This window comes from Rhinoderma darwinii, chromosome 5 (assembly GCF_050947455.1).
Source record: "Rhinoderma darwinii isolate aRhiDar2 chromosome 5, aRhiDar2.hap1, whole genome shotgun sequence".
NCBI classification, from domain to species: Eukaryota; Metazoa; Chordata; class Amphibia; order Anura; family Rhinodermatidae; genus Rhinoderma; species Rhinoderma darwinii.
The window spans coordinates 22,363,780-22,382,714 of NC_134691.1; the positions used below are offsets into that span (position 1 = coordinate 22,363,780).

The 18,935-nt window shown below is 41.8% G+C and overlaps 1 protein-coding gene across 4 annotated transcripts in view; it reads right to left on the bottom strand.

Moving 5' to 3' along the window:
- Window positions 1-1,740: 1,740 nt before the first annotated feature.
- The window catches only part of LOC142651274 (E3 SUMO-protein ligase NSE2-like), a 106,343-nt gene continuing 89,148 nt past the window's right edge, over window positions 1,741-18,935 (bottom strand). For all 4 annotated transcript variants that reach the window (XR_012847594.1, XR_012847593.1, XM_075825739.1 and 1 more), the window contains exons 2-4: window positions 6,196-6,302; window positions 3,291-3,397; window positions 1,741-2,079 (exon numbers count right to left, since the gene is read on the bottom strand). Coding sequence is in view for 2 of the 4 variants with exons in the window: in XM_075825739.1 (XP_075681854.1) it covers window positions 1,965-2,079; window positions 3,291-3,397; window positions 6,196-6,302 (329 nt within the window). In the remaining 2 variants the exon portion in view is untranslated. The remainder of the gene's footprint in view (window positions 2,080-3,290; window positions 3,398-6,195; window positions 6,303-18,935) is intronic.

The following is an 18,935-nucleotide window of genomic DNA, read 5'->3' on the forward strand; positions in this document are numbered from 1 at the left end:
TATGAAAGCTGTGCGGAGTACATCAGAGTATATGTAATATGTGCGGAGTACATCAGGGTATATGTAAGATGTGCGGAGAACATCAGGGTATATGTAATCTGTGCGGAGTACATCAGGGTATATGTAATATGTGCGGAGAACATCAGGGTATATGTAATCTGTGCGGAGTACATCAGGGTATATGTAATATGTGCAGAGTACATCAGGGTATAATAAGAGGGTATAATAATGGGGTAAATAAATAAAATAATGAAATGAAAGCAATCATTTATTCACAGGATACATGTCACACTGATAAATGGTGTCCATTATTATATTCTTTTGGAACACACGCTGTACCTTTTTTTTGGGTGCCTACCGTCTTGTCAGTTGGGGGAACTTTGCTGGGAAGGTGTTGCCCCGGATTCCAGCGGAGATGATGACATGGAATACATGTGCTTGGGCCCTCGCCTTCCTGGTTCCCAAATATTAGGGCCTTGATAACCATCTCTTAAAACTGAGGAAATGTTCCCATCTTGCCTGAACATTGGGATAGCACGTAAGCGTTATATAATGCCATCTGTACCACGGGCACGCCCAGCTTTTTGTACCATGGGACATGGCTGTATTGCAAATTGGGCTATTGAACAAAATGTCCGTGCTCAGTATTTCATGATATTTGACTTCTTCACTAGCCCCGTTTACACCACAAGGCCCATAATATCATCATCTCCGCTGCATCTACAGGGTCCACCTGTGGGGTCTAGCAAAGGATGACGTTGAGTTTTATTGCGAGAAACTGCTGGGTGAATAAATTTATCTGGGCCACCTTTTTGCATCATTGCGTTCCAAGAGTCATAACGTTTAAAATTTTTGTCGAAACAGCCCTATAAGAGTTTTTTTTTTCAAAGACGGGTTGTATTTCAATGGCATTCTTTTGGGGTACATATGTTGTTTCAAAAATCTTTTTTTTTTATTTGGGGGTTGGGATAGAAAAAAACCAGTAACTCTGCAATAGTTTTGGGATTTCTTTTTTGCAGCCTTCATTAAGCGTTAAAAAGGGACGTTGTGGGTCAGTATGTTTACGACGATACCGAAGATATATACAGTATATAAATAGATATGTACATGCTAGAGCAACCATCAGCACCCTGTGATCGCATCGCAGGGGGGCTTCTGCCTCTCTGAACCACATCGATTCCGCTGTCGCTATTAACAATGGCATCTTTGGGGCCGGAGCTAGCTTCGGTCCTGGTCCTCGCAGTGGAAGCCCAGCTGTATATTACCTGACACTCGCATGCTTCAACTGTACGGCATTTTGTGCAAACCGCTACCCACCCATGACCCAAGGGTCCTTTTACATGGTCCGACGTGGGCCGTGTAAACGAGCGCCAGTCATCGAGACAGCTCGTTGATCGTCGCTTGTTTGCTCCTTTACGAGGGACTATATATGGGAACGAGTGCTCGTTACTACGATCGCTCGTCCCCATACAGTTCTACCGGTTTACACAGGGAGATGTGCTGCCGACAACGATAATATTTTAGGCTACGATCAGCCGATGAACGAGGGTTTGCCAAATAATTGTCCCGTGTAAAAGAGTCTTAAATGTATGTCATGGGACGGGAAGGGGTCAATTCTTTCTTCATGTATTAACTAAATGTTTCTCAATTACTTACCATAAACCTGCTGTACATGATTCCGGTAAGGAGACTCCGTATAATATGGTAAGCGAAGTAAGTAAAACAACGAAAAAGCAGCAAAACGGGGTAAAACAGCTTTATTAACAAAATAACGAACTAAAATAGAACTAAACTAAGCAGAGTACATAGACTGTGTATGTTCTGGGTTCTTCCCCCCCGTCCGTACATGTTACTCAAACCTTCAACTTTGCTTTCTCTTACCACAGGGTTACACAACGTATGCGTAATCTGCGACCAAGTCACCGGACTATAAACTAGATCCTTTTTTTTTTTGTGATCGAGATTCAGTGCTTAGCATGACCTTGCTTCTTATGTATGTCAATGGCTCTTTTGAGCAAACTGTGTGGAACAAGATCTGAAATATTCATGTCGAAGACATCACAGCCGATTTTTGGACACCTATGAAGACAATACAGATACCACACATTTTAAATTCCCTACGTTGTTTTTTTTTTTAAAGAATGCAAAACAAATTACAGTGCAACACATATTAAACATTATAAGGACTAAATTGTAATATTCGTTATAATATTCTGTCTGGTTTAAAAAAAACAACAAAAAAAAACATTTCTAAATATCCTATTAGGGAATCCTGAGTTAATCGAGAGGTGTCCCACATTTAGGATCCTCATTTATTAGCGACTAAGGCTACAAAGAGTATCGAACCTTAAAGAACCAGTAATGTTCATGCATTATGTGTAGTCCATTGAGGTCAATCGGAAACCCGGGTTATCCAGGACTTTTATATTGATGGCCTATCTCTATCAGGTCGGTGGGGTACGACTCCCTGCACCCCCACCGATCAGATGATAAAAGGGCTGATGCCTCCTCATCCTAAACCAGGAAAAGCGCCATACACTTCCGTAGCGACTGTGCCCGGAATTGCATTTCCGGTCCGGTTAAAGTGATTGGTACTAGGCTGCACAGAACTGTAGTCCCAGAAACAGCCACTATGGAAGAGAACGGCGCTGTGCCTGGTAAACCATGAAGAGGCCGTGGTGCTCACCACCGTGGCCCTTTAATCAGCTGATCGGTGGGAGTGCCAGGAGTTGGACCCCCAACGACCTAATATTGATGCTCCAGAATAGTTTTTATTTTAATGGAGAACATAGTTATTAACTAAAACAGACATGTCAGGAGAGCTTTAATCAAAGGCATGAAATATTTATCTCAGTTCGGTTTCAAGAATCCCAGCGTGTAAAGATTTTTACAAGACGGTTTATTTTTGGGGGCTTAAAGAGTCTGTTTTATTTATTTTCTACTTATTCATATGTAGGTTTAGAGACCCCTTGCATGGTGGAGCCATGGGAACAGGAGGAGGGGGTGCAATATATGGTGTCCGATATATCCCTTATAACAGAACCTCACACTACTGTCATTGCAATTTTTTTTACATCACCCCAATAATATTTAGGACATGTTCCTCCATTGTCTATTTCAACATATTCGTTTTGACACAAGTCCCAGCGCATGGTGAGAACCGTAAATTGCCACGTGAAATGGAAAGGCACTAAAGCTTTATTTATCAGGAAGCAGCAGATCCACTGTCCATCACACAGCTTTTACTTCCGTATAATATCGAGAACAAAAACTGATTTTTGGGAACCCACCTGGCATTTTTATTCTTCTCGTGTTTGCTCTGAATCATCCTTTCTATGGCTTCTCTCTCATACGTGTGACCGCACACTTTGTTTTTCACTGGGTGCACCATATCCATCTGCGACATAACAACAGATTAACGCTAGAGACTTACAATGTCATTTCATAAACTAGAGCAAGCAAAGCGCGTAGCTAATGACCATGATGGGTATCGTAGTGTAGATGGTGTCATGGGGGTGGTGTTGTCCGATGCAACTAATCATATTCCAACCATTACTTTACAAAAATGAAAGACGGTCTCTGCTTGCTACACCACACCGCCCCATCGGTACAGAGATAGAAGGTGACCTACAATCTGTTCTTATTCCCGCAGATTTTCCACCTTGTCTTGCTTGTTTTTGCTCCTATAGTTGCAATCTCCAAATGATTTATTCTATCTATTGAGAGAATTTCACAACAAGTCTGTGCCCTGCTAAAAGGCAGTATGTTGTATAGCAGTATTGTATAACAGTGGATTCACATATTTAGTTGATGGTTGGCCGGATAGTTGCTTCTAGGAAGTACCATAGGCTGAAAAAAAAGATGGTTTTGTCCAATTGGGACGAGCTCTATCCATATGCCCAACTGAGGCACATGAACGTCAGACGTGGCTCTCTCAATCAGGACTTTATTAGCAAGAACAATAAGACTCGAATAATAATTCATGGTCACATTAAAGTGTTTTCCCATCCTAGAAAGTGCCTATCTGATAGTGGGGAGGGGGAGATTACTGGAACTGAGAATGAAGGGGCCACAGCGCTGGTTTTGTGCCCTGCACAGAAGGGGGCCAGGAGCGCCGCTGTGCAGGGAAACCTGTTCCACAGTGCTAAACCAGCGCTGCGGTCCCTTCATTCTAGGGATTGTGGCGGTCCAGCAGGCAGACCCAAACCGATAAGTGATGGCATATCCTAGCGATATGCCATCACTAGAATAGGAAAACCCCGTCTATTTGAATGGGCGCGGTGTAATACCTGCCACATATGTTAAATTTAACTGTGTATTTAAAGGGCACTACTCCATCTTCATTCATCATTACCATTAGAAAGCCGTGCTGCAATGTGTTTTTTGCATAGAAGCATTTCTAGGACTATTAACTGGAACAGTTCCTTTAAAAAAAACCCTCTATACTTAAAGTGAAACTAAACTTTGAAAAAAGTTTTGACATGTCATAATGAGATGCCAGATGTTTTGATCGGTGGGTGTCTGAGCACTGAGACCCATACGATCGCTAAAACAAAGTGACAGAATTGCTCGGGTGAGCGATGTGCCGATCGATACGCAGCTCGCCGAGTCCGTACACCGCTCGTTCGGCTTTTCGAGGAAAGCCAATCAGAAACGAAGCGGCACAGCGCTAACCCGAGCGATTCTGCCGCTTCATTTTAGCAATCGGTGGGGGTCTCAGTCCTCGGAACCCCACCAATCAAAACTTCTCACATGTCACTATGACATTTCAAAAAGTTTTTTAGAAGTTTTGTTACCTTTTAAATAGAATGAAGCAAGGTCTGCGACCAACAAGCCCCTGAGGTGGAGGGTGCATGTATGTAAAGGCTACCATCTATATGTATCTATATATACTATATACTATCTATACTGCATTTGCAAGAGGATCCATATACCTTTTTTTTTACAATGGGGTCCTATGGGCGAAGTATCCCACTGTATGCCTATACAGTGTGACAGCTCACAGCAAACCCTCCTGACGTATACGTCCGACATTGGGCTCTGATAAAATATGAACAGAGTCTTAGCAAAAGGTGATAGTCACATGAGATTTCTCTGGCACCTCAGTGGTCAATTTAACAATTTCACGAAGGGGGGGGGGGGGGGGGGGTCCAATTCCAATTAATCAGCGGTTTTTACTCTTAGCATCTCAGCTTGATCACCTTTACATTGCTGAGGATTAAGTCATCTTGAAGCCTTTAAGCTGATTTCCAGGTGTCTATTTAAATATTACAACCAAAAAGAGAGCGATGATGAAGAGCGTGCGTGTGTCCTGCTTATAACACAACCCTACGGTCTTGGATGAAGTTTGATCTGCTGCAAACTCCAATGACCACATGCGCAGGAACCAAGAATATAGTGATCACTGATCTGAGGGTCAATGAACCTAAACATGTGCAATCAAAGCCGGGAATGCAGCATCTCTTACTGACTGTCTGCCGGTGGAGAAACTGAAGATCGCAATACCTGCAGTGCACCACAGAAACTCCCTTACAAACAGTAACAAAAATGAGCAACATCCTTCATCCTATCCTAGTGACCACCTGGTTAGTTCTGCAAAAACTGGTACTTCTTTTGTTACTTTCTAGCATTGTAAGAGGTCTGTAAAAAAATTAAGATGTGGCGGTACAACCCCTTTATTAAAAAGGGAAGCGATTTATGATATGTGTATCCTACTGCAGACAGAATAGTGTGGGGGGGGGGGAGGGATGGGGCTCCTACTGCAGACAGAATAGTTTTGATCGTTAAAACTAGGCCAGAAATGCTCGGGTGAGCGCTGCATCGCTTAGTTTCTGACTGGTTTTTCCTCGAAGCGGTGTACGGGCTCAATTGAAAGTCTATGAGCTCGTACACCGCTCACTCAGCTTTCCGACGAAAGCCAATCAGAAACAAAGAGGCACAGCACTCACCAGAGCGCTTCTGTTGCTTCATTTTAGCGATTGGTCGGGGGTCTCAGTGCTCGGATTCCCACCGATCACAACTTCTGACATTTCACTATGATATATTAAAAGTTTAGTTACCTTTTATATAGAATAAAGCAAGGTCTGCGACCAACAAGCCCCTGAGGTGGAGGGTGCATGTATGTAAAGTTACCATCTATATGGTATATATTTCTAGGCATAGATAAGACCTGCAGCACTTAGTTAAATACTATACCTGCGTTATGGGACAGGTGAAATTAGAAGTGCTCTGAGTGACTGCAACATCTTCATCATCATCATCCTCATCCTCCGAAGCGTGATCTGACTCTTGAGAAACGCCCACTAGAGGACAAAAGAGAAACAACAACATTAAACTCGTGCGCTTTGCTCTGGTCACTCTGCTAAACACAAATGCACCAATAGGACCTCATAGATTCCAGTTTATCAGATATTCTGACTTATCAGACGGTCATAGAAAAGAATATGAAACTCATAGCCCTCGGCTGTTTATGCAGCTCACTCGTCCTGAAATCAAACCAAGAACAGGGATTTGGGGCCCCTTGTTCTCTCCCGTTTGGAGCCCCTTGATTGCATGAATTTAAATACTCTCATACTTAGAGTAAAAATAATTCTATATCATTTATCAGATCAGTGGCTGAATGGGACGTAAAAAGTGACAACTGCTCAAAAAAAGGTTGTCACTTCCCTCCCCCCACTTCATACAAAATTCACTATGTGACAACAATGAGCACAGGGGAAAGCTCCACCCACTTTTATAAGAATATGAAATCTATATTACAGCCTGAGGCATGAGGGGAGCAACTATGAGAATACAATTTTAAGGAATTTAGCAAAACAATATTTATATAAGTCTTCGCAATGAAACTTAGAAACATTTCTTGTACCATTAATGTTAATATGAATTTTTAGTGGAACTGCCCTTTAAGCCGGTCAGTGACTATGGTATAGAAAGCAATACCCATTGTTCCTGTCCAATATACAACAGGTAAGTGACCTATATTACCTGGTACTCTGAAAAGTGTTTGCTCAAACAGTATAAAACTGATAACGCTTCTTCAAAACAAGCAAATTAGTTTTTTCTCTGCGGATTATTGGCCGGTTTCCTGGAAGACTTTGCCGTAAAGCTTTGAAATTCTTCTCTGGGAAAGGTTAAGCAACTCTCTATGCCCTGTCATCCTGAGCAGTGTTATTTTCTACCAATTCACCGGCCACATTTTCTAGTCTTGCTTTGCAACATTCCTTTCGAGCCAGATGTAATTTCTTGTAAACGGGTTTATTTTAACCCCTTGCGTACCTTCGCCGTAATAGTACGTCGCTGGCCGCATATGCCAGCGTACCTTCGCCGTACTATTACGTCGAAGGATCAAACTGTCACTCTGTGAAATCACAAAGTGATAGCGACATGGCGGCAGCTGTCAGTGATAGCTGACCGCCTCTGTTGCCGTGCTGGGGACAGATCTGCATGCCCCGATGTCGGCGATTGCTGTGATTGGTCAGTCTTTAGAGACTGACCAATGACAGCTATCTATGACGTAGGAAACCGGAGAAAGCTCCTGTCAGCGTCTCTGATCTCCTCATTTCTGTGAGAACTGTGAGGAGATCGGAGAGTGACAGAACTACAGTTGAAAACAGTGGAAAAACAGCGTTTTTTTAGTGCCCATCTGCCCTTTATAGTGCCCATCTGCCATTTATAGTTCCCATCTGCCCTTTATAGTGCCCATCATCCCTCAGAATATAACTAATAATATTCTTTAGTGCCCATTAGGGCCCAGCAGCCCTCTCCAGTGCCCACCAGCCATCTTTAGTACCCACCAGCCATTTTAGTGCCCACCAGCAATCTTTAGTGCCCACCAGCCCCCTTTGCTGCTCATTATAGTGCCCATCAGTCCTCCCTAGTAACAATCAAACCTATATAATACTCTTCTTTAGTGCCCATCAGTATATTAGCCCCCTTTAGTGCCCAGCAGCCCTCTCCAGTGCCCACCAGCCATCTTTAGTACCCACCAGCCATTTTAGTGCCCACCAGCAATCTTTAGTGCCCACCAGCCCCCTTTGCTGCTCATTATAGTGCCCATCAGTCCTCCCTAGTAACAATCAAACCTATATAATACTTTTCTTTAGTGCCCATCAGTATATTAGCCCCCTTTAGTGCCCATCAGCCCTCTTTACTGCCCTATCCTTTAGTTCTTCATAAAAAAAATATAAAAAAAAAAAAAAAACAAAAAAAAAAAATACAAAAAAAGTTTTAGTAATTTAGTAGTAATTTTGTGTGCTACTTTTGCACGTCACAGTTTCCTTGCCAATACTGTTCAGGAATTTAGTTTTGCACGTCAGGGTTAGTGCAGTGTTATTACACACCCGTAATGTCTCGTCTATTTAGCGTGGAGGAGGCATATGCCATTTTATGTTCAGATACAGATAGCGCCAGTGAGGGTGGATCTGAGTTTGTGTTATCCTCCTCCAGTGATGAGGAACCCCCTCAGAAACGAAGCAGGGCTAGTGATCCGAATGAGCCCAGCACAAGTGACCCCAGCACCAGTGACCCCAGCACCAGTGACCCCATATGGCTACCGCCTACCTCTTACACACCTGAAATTCCTGCGTTTACCTCTGCCCCTGGCATAAAAATAAATCCAACTGACTTTCAGGAAATAGATTTTTTTAAATGTTTTTTTTCGGATACTTTAGTTGACCTAATGGTTGTGCAAACAAATTTATATGCACAACAATTCTTAGGCAAAAATCCGACATCCCATTATGCCAGAACCCAAGCTTGGCACCCAACCAATGCAAATGAAATTGCAACCTTCTGGGGGCTCTTGCTCCACATGGGCCTTGTAAAAAAGCCCACCATCAAATCGTATTGGTCCACAGATATTTTGTACGATACACCTGTATTCCGTGCTGTGATGCCGCGAAAACGTTTTGAGGCCCTTTTAAAGTTTTTGCACTTTGCTGACAATGAGCAGTGCCCCCCCCCCCGGATCATCCAAATTTTGATAGGCTGTTCAAAATTAGGCCCATCATCACATATTTTAATTTGGTTTTTGCAGAAGTTTATGTTCCTGAAAAAAACATAGCCATTGATGAATCGTTAGTCCATTTCAAAGGACGGCTTCATTTCCGACAATACTTGCCAAACAAAAGAGCCAGATATGGCATAAAAATATATAAACTGTCCGAGAGCCAGTCTGGATACACACACTCCTTTCGTGTGTACGAGGGGAAAGACAAACAGATTAGTCCCCCAGAGTGCCCCCCAGTTCTTGGCACAAACGGTAAAATAGTGTGGGACCTGCTGCATCCTCTGATGGATAAGGGGTACCACCTATACCTCGACAACTTTTATACCAGCGTTCCGCTTTTTAAGTGCCTTGTTGAAAGGAAAACAATGGCCTGTGGCACTGCTCGCAGGAATCTAAAATACCTCCCAAAGCCTTTTCTTGCTGAGAAACTGTCAGTTGGCGAAACCAGGGCACGATATGATGAAAATGTGCTCCTGGTAAAATTCAGGGACAAAAAAGAGGTCCTCATGCTCTCCACCATGCATGGCAACACCACAAGCCCAGTTTCAGTGCGTGGAACAAGCACCACTGTTTCAAAGCCTGTATGCATACAGGCCTACAACAAGCATATGGGAGGGGTGGATTTGGGAGATCAACTAATGAAGCCATACTGTGCCATGCGAAAGACGAAAGTATGGTACAAAAAACTGTCCGTATATTTAATTGAAATGGCCCTCCTCAATTCTTTTATTTTGTACCGAAGTGCTGGCAATCGTTCTAGGTACCTCGAGTACCTTGAAAAAGTAATTAAAAAATTAATTTTTAAAGACCAAGGGGAAGGAGCGAGTAGCAGGGCTTCAGGAAGTGAGGCAAATAGAATTGTCCCTGGCCAGCACTTCCCCAGTGAAGTCCCCCCAACCGAAAAAAAGAGCCATCCACAAAAACGATGTCGCGTGTGCGCGAAGAGGGGTATCCGAAAGGATACAATATATCAATGCAGCACTTGCCCCTCCAAACCAGGGCTTTGCATGAAAGAATGTTTCAGAATTTACCATTCTTCAGTGGACTACTAATTTTTTTCATGCCATTTTCAGGATGTCCATATAAACTTCATCTTAAATTTTATGTCACCTTCATTTAAAAATTGTCCACTTGTGCACCAATTGGATATATAAAACAAAACAAAAAATCATTATACCCCTAGATGAATACCACCATGGTGGCCCAAAATCACACAAGCAAAAACTAGGCCTTGAAGAGGCTCATGGTACACCTTCACTTCCGGGCCTCACCGTGTGCCTCAATACAAAAAGGTCCTATATAGGGTATCAATGAACACAGGAAAAAAAAATGAATGAATTGTGAGTTCTTTTTTTTCTCATTGGTGCTTGATACATCCCCAAAATGTTTCATCAAACCCACGCGTTTGTAAAATAAATTAAAATTAAAATTCTACCAATTTTGTTTTAATTCCTAATCTGAAAAGTAAAATTTCTCACTATACCACTAGATGAATACCTTGAGCGGTGTCGTTTTCTTAATTGGGTCACATCTTGTGAGTTTCCTCTATATTGGTACCTCATGGGCTCTGAAAACACAATATGATGCCTGAAAAATATTCCAGCAGAATCTGTGATCAAAAACCAAATGGTGCTCCCTCCTTTCTGACCCTTGCCATGTGCACATATAGCAGTTTACAGCCACATATGGGGTATTGCTGTAATCAAGAGAAAATGGGTAACAAATTGAGCAGTGCTCTTTCTCCTATTGCCCCTTGTATAAATGAAAAGTTTGGGGCTTAATCAACTTTTTATTGGAAAAAATGCAAATTTTCACTTTCACTGCCCAATGTTTATGACTTCTATGAAACATCTGTGGAGTCCAAATGCTCACTACACCCCTAAAACAAAATCCTCAATGGGTGTAGTTTCCAAAATGGGGTCACTTCTTGGGGGTTTCCACTGTACTAATACCTCAGGGGCTCTTCAAATGCAACATGGCGCCTGAAAACCATTCCAGCAAAATCTGCGCTCCAAAATCCAAATGGTGCTCCTTCCCTTCTGAGCAGAAGTTTATGACCACATATGGGGTATTTCCGTAATCAGGAGAAATTGCTTTACAAATGTTGGGGTGCTTTTTCTCCCTTTTTCCTTGTAAAAATGTGAAAATTCTATGTTTTTTCAGAAAAAAAGTATATTTTCATCTTCACAGACTAATTTCAATAAATGCAGCGAAAAACCTGTGGGGTCAAAATGCTAACTATACCGCTAGAAAAATTCCTTGAGGGGTATAGTTTCCAAAATGGGGTCACTTTTGGGGGGTTTCCACTGTTTAGGTCCCTCCAGGGCATTGCAAACATAACACGGCACCGAAAACCATTCCAGTAAAATCAGCACTCCAAAATCCAAATGGCGTTCCTTCCCTTCTGAGCCCTGCTGTGGGTCCAAACAACAGTTTATTACCACATATGGGGTATTGCCGTAATCGGGAGAAATTGCTTTACAAATGTTGGGGTGCTTTTTGTCCTTTATTCCTTGCAAAAATTCGAAATTTCTACTTTTTCAGAAAAAAAAGTATATTTTCATCTTCACAGACTAATTCCAATAAATGCAGCGAAAAACCTGTGGGGTCAAAATGCTAACTATACCGCTAGAAAAATTCCTTGAGGGGTATAGTTTCCAAAATGGGGTCACTTTTGGGGCGTTTCCACTGTTTAGGTCCCTCCAGGGCATTGCAAACATAACACGGCACCGAAAACCATTCCAGTAAAATCAGCACTCCAAAATCCAAATGGCGTTCCTTCCCTTCTGAGCCCTGCTGTGGGTCCAAACAACAGTTTATGACCACATATGGGGTATTGCCGTAATCGGGAGAAATTGCTTTACAAATGTTGGGGTGCTTTTTGTCCTTTATTCCTTGCAAAAATTCGAAATTTCTACGTTTTTCAGAAAAAAAAGTATATTTTCATCTTCACAGACTAATTGCAATAAATGCAGCGAAAAACCTGTGGGGTCAAAATGCTAACTATACCACTAGAAAAATTCCTTGAGGGGTATAGTTTCCAAAATGGGGTCACTTTTGGGGGGTTTCCACTGTTTAGGTCCCTCCAGGGCATTGCAAACATAACACGGCACCGAAAACCATTCCAGTAAAATCAGCACTCCAAAATCCAAATGGCGTTCCTTCCCTTCTGAGCCCTGCTGTGGGTCCAAACAACAGTTTATTACCACATATTGGGTATTGCCGTAATCGGGAGAAATTGCTTTACAAATGTTAGGGTGCTTTTTGTCCTTTATTCCTTGCAAAAATTCGAAATTTCTACGTTTTTCCAGAAAAAAAGTAGATTTTCATTTTCACAGACTAACTCCAATAAACATAGCAAAATACCTGTGGGGTCAAAATGCTAACTATACCCCTAGATAAATTCCCTGAGGGGTGTAGTTTAAAAAATAGGGTCACTTTTGGGTGTTTCCACTGTTTTGACACCACAAGACCTTTTCAAACCTGACATAGTGCCTAAAATATATTCTAAAAAAAGCAGGCCCCAAAATCCACTAGGTGCTCCTTTGCTTCTGAGGCCTGTGTTTCAGTCCATTATCACACTAGGGCCACATGTGGGATATTTCTAAAAACTGCAGAATCTGGGCAATAAATATTGAGTTGCGTTTCTCAGGTAAAACCTTCTGTGGTACAGAAAAAAATGTATTACAAATGAATTTTGTAAAAAAAAATGAAATTTTCAAATTTCAGCTCTACTTTCCTTCAATTCCTGTAAGACGCCTAAAGGGTTGAAACACTTTCTGAATGCTGTTTTGAATACTTTGAGGGGTGCAGTTTTCAAAATGGGGTGTTTTATGGGGGTTTCTAATATATAGGGCACTCAAAACCACTTCAGAACTGAACTGGCCCCTGTAAAAATAGCCTTTTGAAATTTTATTGAAAATTTGAGAAATTGCTGCTAAAGTTCTAAGCCTTGTAACGTCGTAGAAAAATAAAAGGATGTTAAAAAAACGATGCAAACATAAAGTAGACATATGGGAAATGTGAAATAGTAACTATTTTGTGTGGTATTACTATCTGTTTTACAAGCAGATAGATTTAAAATGTGAAAAATCATAATTTCTTCATATTTTCTCTAAATTTTGGTGTTTTTCACAAATAAGCAATAAATTTATCGACAAAATTTTTTCACTAACCTAAAGTACAATATGTCACGAGAAAACAATCTCAGAATCAATTGGATAGGTAAAAGCATTCCGGAGTTATTACCACATAAAGTGACACATGTCAGATTTGAAAAAATGGGTCTGGTCCTCAAGGCCAAAATGAGCTGGGTACTCAAGGGGTTAAGAAAATAAAATAATTTTGATGAATTGTTTACATTTTTCTTAGAGGGAAAACAAATATTTAGGGTCACAAAAGAAATGCACATCACGCAATATTCTGAAAACGTGTTAACATCGGTCCCTGTCTTCGTTCGGGCTCACAATCTAAATTCCAAATGAATCTGTTTCTGGGAGAACAGACCAAACACGGAGAACAACCAAACTCCGTGTACATGTTGTCTGTTCTTGGTTGGATTCCAATCCAGGACCCCAGTGTTGCAATGTGATAACCATTGAGCCACCGTGCTGCCCGTATGCCACGTAGTCTTGAATGGGGTTTGCTGCACGCTTGGCCACCTACTGGTTTGGATAACCGCAAAAAGGATAGACCTCTTGGAAGAGCTGGTTTTCTCCGGCTCGCAAGCTGCATGGTTGAGGCGGTGTCTCCTTTCTCTGGAGAGGAGATGCCGCCGTAACAGTGCAGCTTGCGACATATTCCGCAGCGCTGTACAGAAGTTGTCCTCACTCACTGCCCCCGGTGGGGCTCACAATCTAACTTTCCTATCTGTATGTTTTTGGAGGGTGGGAGGAAACCAGAGTACCGTGGAAACATGGGAAGGACATAAAAACTCAATGCAGATGTGGTCTTTGGTTGGATTTGAACCCTGGTGCTAACCACTGAGCCACCGTGCTGCCCATGTTGATTGGTCAGTTCCAATTACCCGTTCTACAGACTACCTCCTGATGAGTCGAGACTGAGTATGTAGTAAGGTCAGTCAGAGCAGGCGGGCAACCATAGGGTTTGCAGGACAGGTGCTGGATGCGGAAGGGCACTGAGCTAGGGTCTGGGGTGCCGGGGTCTGGTATTTTGGAACTTGTAGCATGTATAAAGACATGGTACATGCCTCTAGTACAGTTCATGTGCTCTAATCGAAGGCAGTTGTTGGGTCAGAACATTTGGCGGCGGTGAGGTCACAAAAGTAGGCAGGTTTGGGCTGTGAATGTGGGACCGGGCACCGTCATTCTCAAGATTGTGGGGACGTAGTAGATGGAGCGCCACCGATCAGGCATTTATGGCTTACAAAATTAATATGTTGGAAACCCCAAACACCCAGTTTTATTTGGACAAATTTTTTTTAAACGTTAACTCTTTGTTATCTTTATATGAAGATCCAAGCCAAATCCTAACGTTGATGAGGAAATAAAGAACAAATAAAAGGGGATTTTGCAATTTTCTGTAAATAAAGCTTAGAGGGTGTGCCCACCTTTTTTATTGCTCCGAAGCATCTTAAAAAAAATGAGGCAACTTTACAAATAGCCTTAAATAAACAACCTACCATTTTATTTATAAAGCTCCTGTGCAGATGAGTTTAACATTGTAAGAAAAAAAAAAAAAAAAAGAAAAAAAAAAGATTATTTTTTTTTTTCATTATTTGGTTCAACTCAACAGTTTTACATTTCTAAAGGCTATGGAAACCTTTGAGGGGCATTTTTTTTCTAAACAGGTCGGTCAGTGTGTTTGGTGTAACTTTTTAATTAGTCTATTAAAATATTGTTGTACTTTTTTCTCTATACAGATCAGTTGTATCTTCCGTTTTGACCTGAAACAGTCAGTCCCGCAGACCTGACGGGTTCAGTGTCAGCGGGTCACGCAGGATCCTCCTGTAATCTATCACATCTAAGTTATGAACTTAGATGTAATAGATTACAGGTGGATCCTGCGTGTCAGAGACACGCAGGACCCGCCACTGAACCAGTCAGTCCCGCGGAGCGGACGGGAACAGGATTTAGTGCTGCATACTGTACAGCTGCTCTGTATAGAGAATACAAAGCAGCTGTATCTAAAAAATAAAATTGTTTTAAGAAAGACTAACTCAAGTTACACCAAACACACTGATTGACATTTTTATAAAAAAAAAAAAAAAAAAATGCCCATCAAAAGTTTACATATAAACAGTTATGCCATAAAATGGAGATTGGTGGAGGTCTTACCACTGGGACCTCTAATTATTCTAAGGGGGCTTAGGCCCGGGACTGAGTAGCTATCCAAAGTAGCGAATGGGAGGTAGGGACACAAACAAGAACACTCACTTGGATGTTTTTGTATTTCCCATTTACTGCTATGGAGAGATGGGGCAAGTGGTACCCTATTTTGGGACTGAGGTGGTCCCAATGGTCAGATCCCCACTGATCACAATTTTATGGTATATCTTATTAATATTTCATTCTACTACTTATTCAACTTATGCAGTTTCTTTGTGAATATGATATTCTATATAATGACCTGTAACCTCCCTATGAGGCTCTGGAGTTACACAGCAGGAAAACCCCTAAAAACTCTGAATCCTCTGTATAATCAGTCAAAATGTTAAGATGTAAAGTATGAATATCCTCCCACCACAGAAAACCCTGAAAAGAGACTTAAAGGGACATAGAATAAAAAATGAGTTAACCCCATAGGCCATGTACTGTTGTAATGGAATGCTAACTGTACGAAAACGGTTAGAGATAAAATTTGTGTTTTGTCACCATATTCTCAGAGCCATAACTTTTTTTCTGTTGATTGAGCGGTGTGAGGGCTTAACTTTTGCTGGGCGAGTTGCAGTTTCTGTTGGTACCATTTTGGGGTACACGAGACTTTTTTATCACTTTTTATTCCAATTTTTGTGGGAGATGAAGCGATTAAAAAAACAGCGATTCTGTTGTTTTAATTTTTTTTTGTTTACGGCGTTCACCGTGCGGGTTAAATAATGATATATTGTAATAACTAACTTTTACGGACATAGCGATACCAGTTGTGTTCATTTTTTTTTTTTTACATTGTGCTTGGGGGAAAATGGGAAACGGTTTTTGTTTCTTTTTTTAACTTACATTTTTTTTTAAATATATATATATATAAAACAAATGTAAACGGACATAAGCATGATATACTGCAATACTAATTTATTGCAGTATTTCGTTATACTGACACCCTGCTTCCAGCAAGGCTTCATAGGAGTACAAAGATGGAAGACCTGGAGGCCTTCATCAGGCCCTCAGGCTGCCATGCCAACCATCGGCAACCCACGATCATGTCGCGGGGAAGCTGATGGCACGTCAGAGGGGGCAGCCCTCCTGTTTCTAACCATTTAGATGCAGAGGTCGCTTTTCACAGCAGCATCTAGGGGGTAAAACGAGCGACACGCTCGTTCTATGGAGAGCCCCTTCCATACTCCCCCCACCCGATCTGCGCCGTATATATATGGCGGATGTTGAGAAGTGGGTTCTTCAGCTATTTGTAACTAAACCATAATGATTGTATAATGAAAAATTGTGCAACTTTTTATCAATTCTGCATTTTCAAGATCTATTAAAACTCTTACCATTCCCATTAATAGGTTGCACGTCCTGATGATAATAATCCTGCTGGTCCGACATGGCGTCATTTTCTGACACTTTCTAAGTCCCACCCTCTGAAGCTCCACCCACTGTCCCCAAACATTCGCATGTGTGAGGATTCATAAATATGGCATTTAGAAAACTGGCAAAAATACATAAAAAAAATATGCCTCATTCTTGTTTATGTCCAGAGTCTGAAAGTCTGTCCTAAATTAGTCCTGCTCACACAGCTGCAGGGCTCGCTTCAAGAGAGTTGCAAGGTTGGGTCCTTTTACACGGCCCAATATGGGCCATGAAAATGGGCGCTGATCCGTGAGATAGCTCATTGATCAGTGCTTGTTTTCTCCTTTCACAAGGATCGATAATGGGTAATGCATGGGGACGAACGATCGTTACTACTACACAGCGTTTGTGCATTCGTCTACTGATTGTTGCCCTGGGCATTTATATGAACGCTCGTTTGCCTGATCATTGGCCCGTGTAAAAGGCCCTTTAGGGTGAGAAGCCAAAAAGGAACCAAAACACCATTTTACTAAAGCATCTTGGAACACGGCAAGTGAACGTGCTAATAAAGGGGTTTGTCCCATCAGGACAATCCCTTCTTAGAATTTAGTAATCCGGCAATCAACTGATCCTGTGCGGCCGAGGCAGGGTAGTTACATAATACATAGTCATGCCGAGTCCACCAAAGCGGAAGCTGCTCTATGAGGTCCATATGTCCTACCAGGTGATATGGAAAGGGGTTGTCCAGATGGGCACAAGCAGAAAAGTATTAGGGCAAGTTTTGTTCCTCTGCATGTAAACAAGAATGTTTCCCATCATCGTCGGCAAGCAGAGATATTGAAAATGGTGAGGGATAAACTCTTTACGTACAAGAGTAAAACTGACAAGTCTATTTTTTTACCTTCAAATTGAGGTGTGTGGAAATGTGTTATATCTGTGATATTCAGTAACCATTTCTTCTATATGGCCTGGCCTTAAAGTGGTTAATGAATCCTCCCAATCTCATTGGTCAGCCAATGCCTTACTTTTTAATATGGCAGAACTGGAAGAGATTTGTTTATTCACTTGTTCTGGAAGATGACCGCATATAGGATGGAGGGAGTCATTGTTAGACTGACCTTATCCAATACTGGACAATGATTCTCCTTGATAAATTAAGCCTGAAAATTATATAGTTAATGGAGACAATGGGTCCCAGTCACATTCAAGTCGAAATTATGCTCTGTGACCACAGTCTGCTACTTTTTCTACTATAATAGGATCCCAGTATTGTTTTTACACCATGCAGATAAACTTCCGATGTGGCAGTGAAGCTTTGTACATATCCAGTCCTGGAAGGAACACACTGTATCAGAGGACAGCTGCTCCATTCCCATTTTCAGGCAGAGATTGGTGCCATTATAGGAAGTTTTATGTCGTGGCCTGTGATAGGAAGCTGAATGCAGATAACCTATTAGAGAAGTAATTAAAGGGGTTGTATGGGATTAGAAAAACACGACTGCTTTTTTTTTTTTTTTTTAGAAACAGCACTACATTTCTCCATGGGTTGTGTCTGGTACTACAGTTCAGTTCCATTAAATGATTGGGGCTGAGCTGCTAGACCAGGTGTGGACAGGTGTGGCGCTAATTTTGAAAAGAAAGCAGCCATGTTTTTCTAAATTCTGTACAACCCCTTCAACAAAGCTGCACTGAGCCAACAGCCATCACAGCAAGCCATGGTTCAAGCGTCGAGGCCACAGACACAAGGGATGGAACATGGCACCATTTGATTACCAGGGAAGCTTGGCCAGTCAAACTCACGGGAGAAGATGATAACTTGAAGTCACCAGGACGTGGACACTTGTCCTCAACCTCCAAAAGGAAACCGGACTTATTCCACCGTATAGGCATACAGTAGCATACGTCCAATGTTAAAAAGAAATATACCCCATGGAATACTTTTTTTGCGGCGTGCACATGTATGGAATAGCATAGTTGACTACGCTATTTCATGAAGTTCAAAAAAAGGTATACCAACGTATATGGCCACGACGGTTGCCAAAGGACCCTCTTCTGGCATCAGTTTGGTGAATGGGGCCATATGGGTACGTTTGGCGTAGGTAGGTTTAATGGCGTATAAACTGAACATGCACTGCAGCGTGAATACACCTCAACATGCTGTGCAGTCACCAAGGGGCATAAATTCTACATGGCTTTTCCATTGAACCCTTCTTGCCTGATCTCCTCCTTTTTTACATTCTATC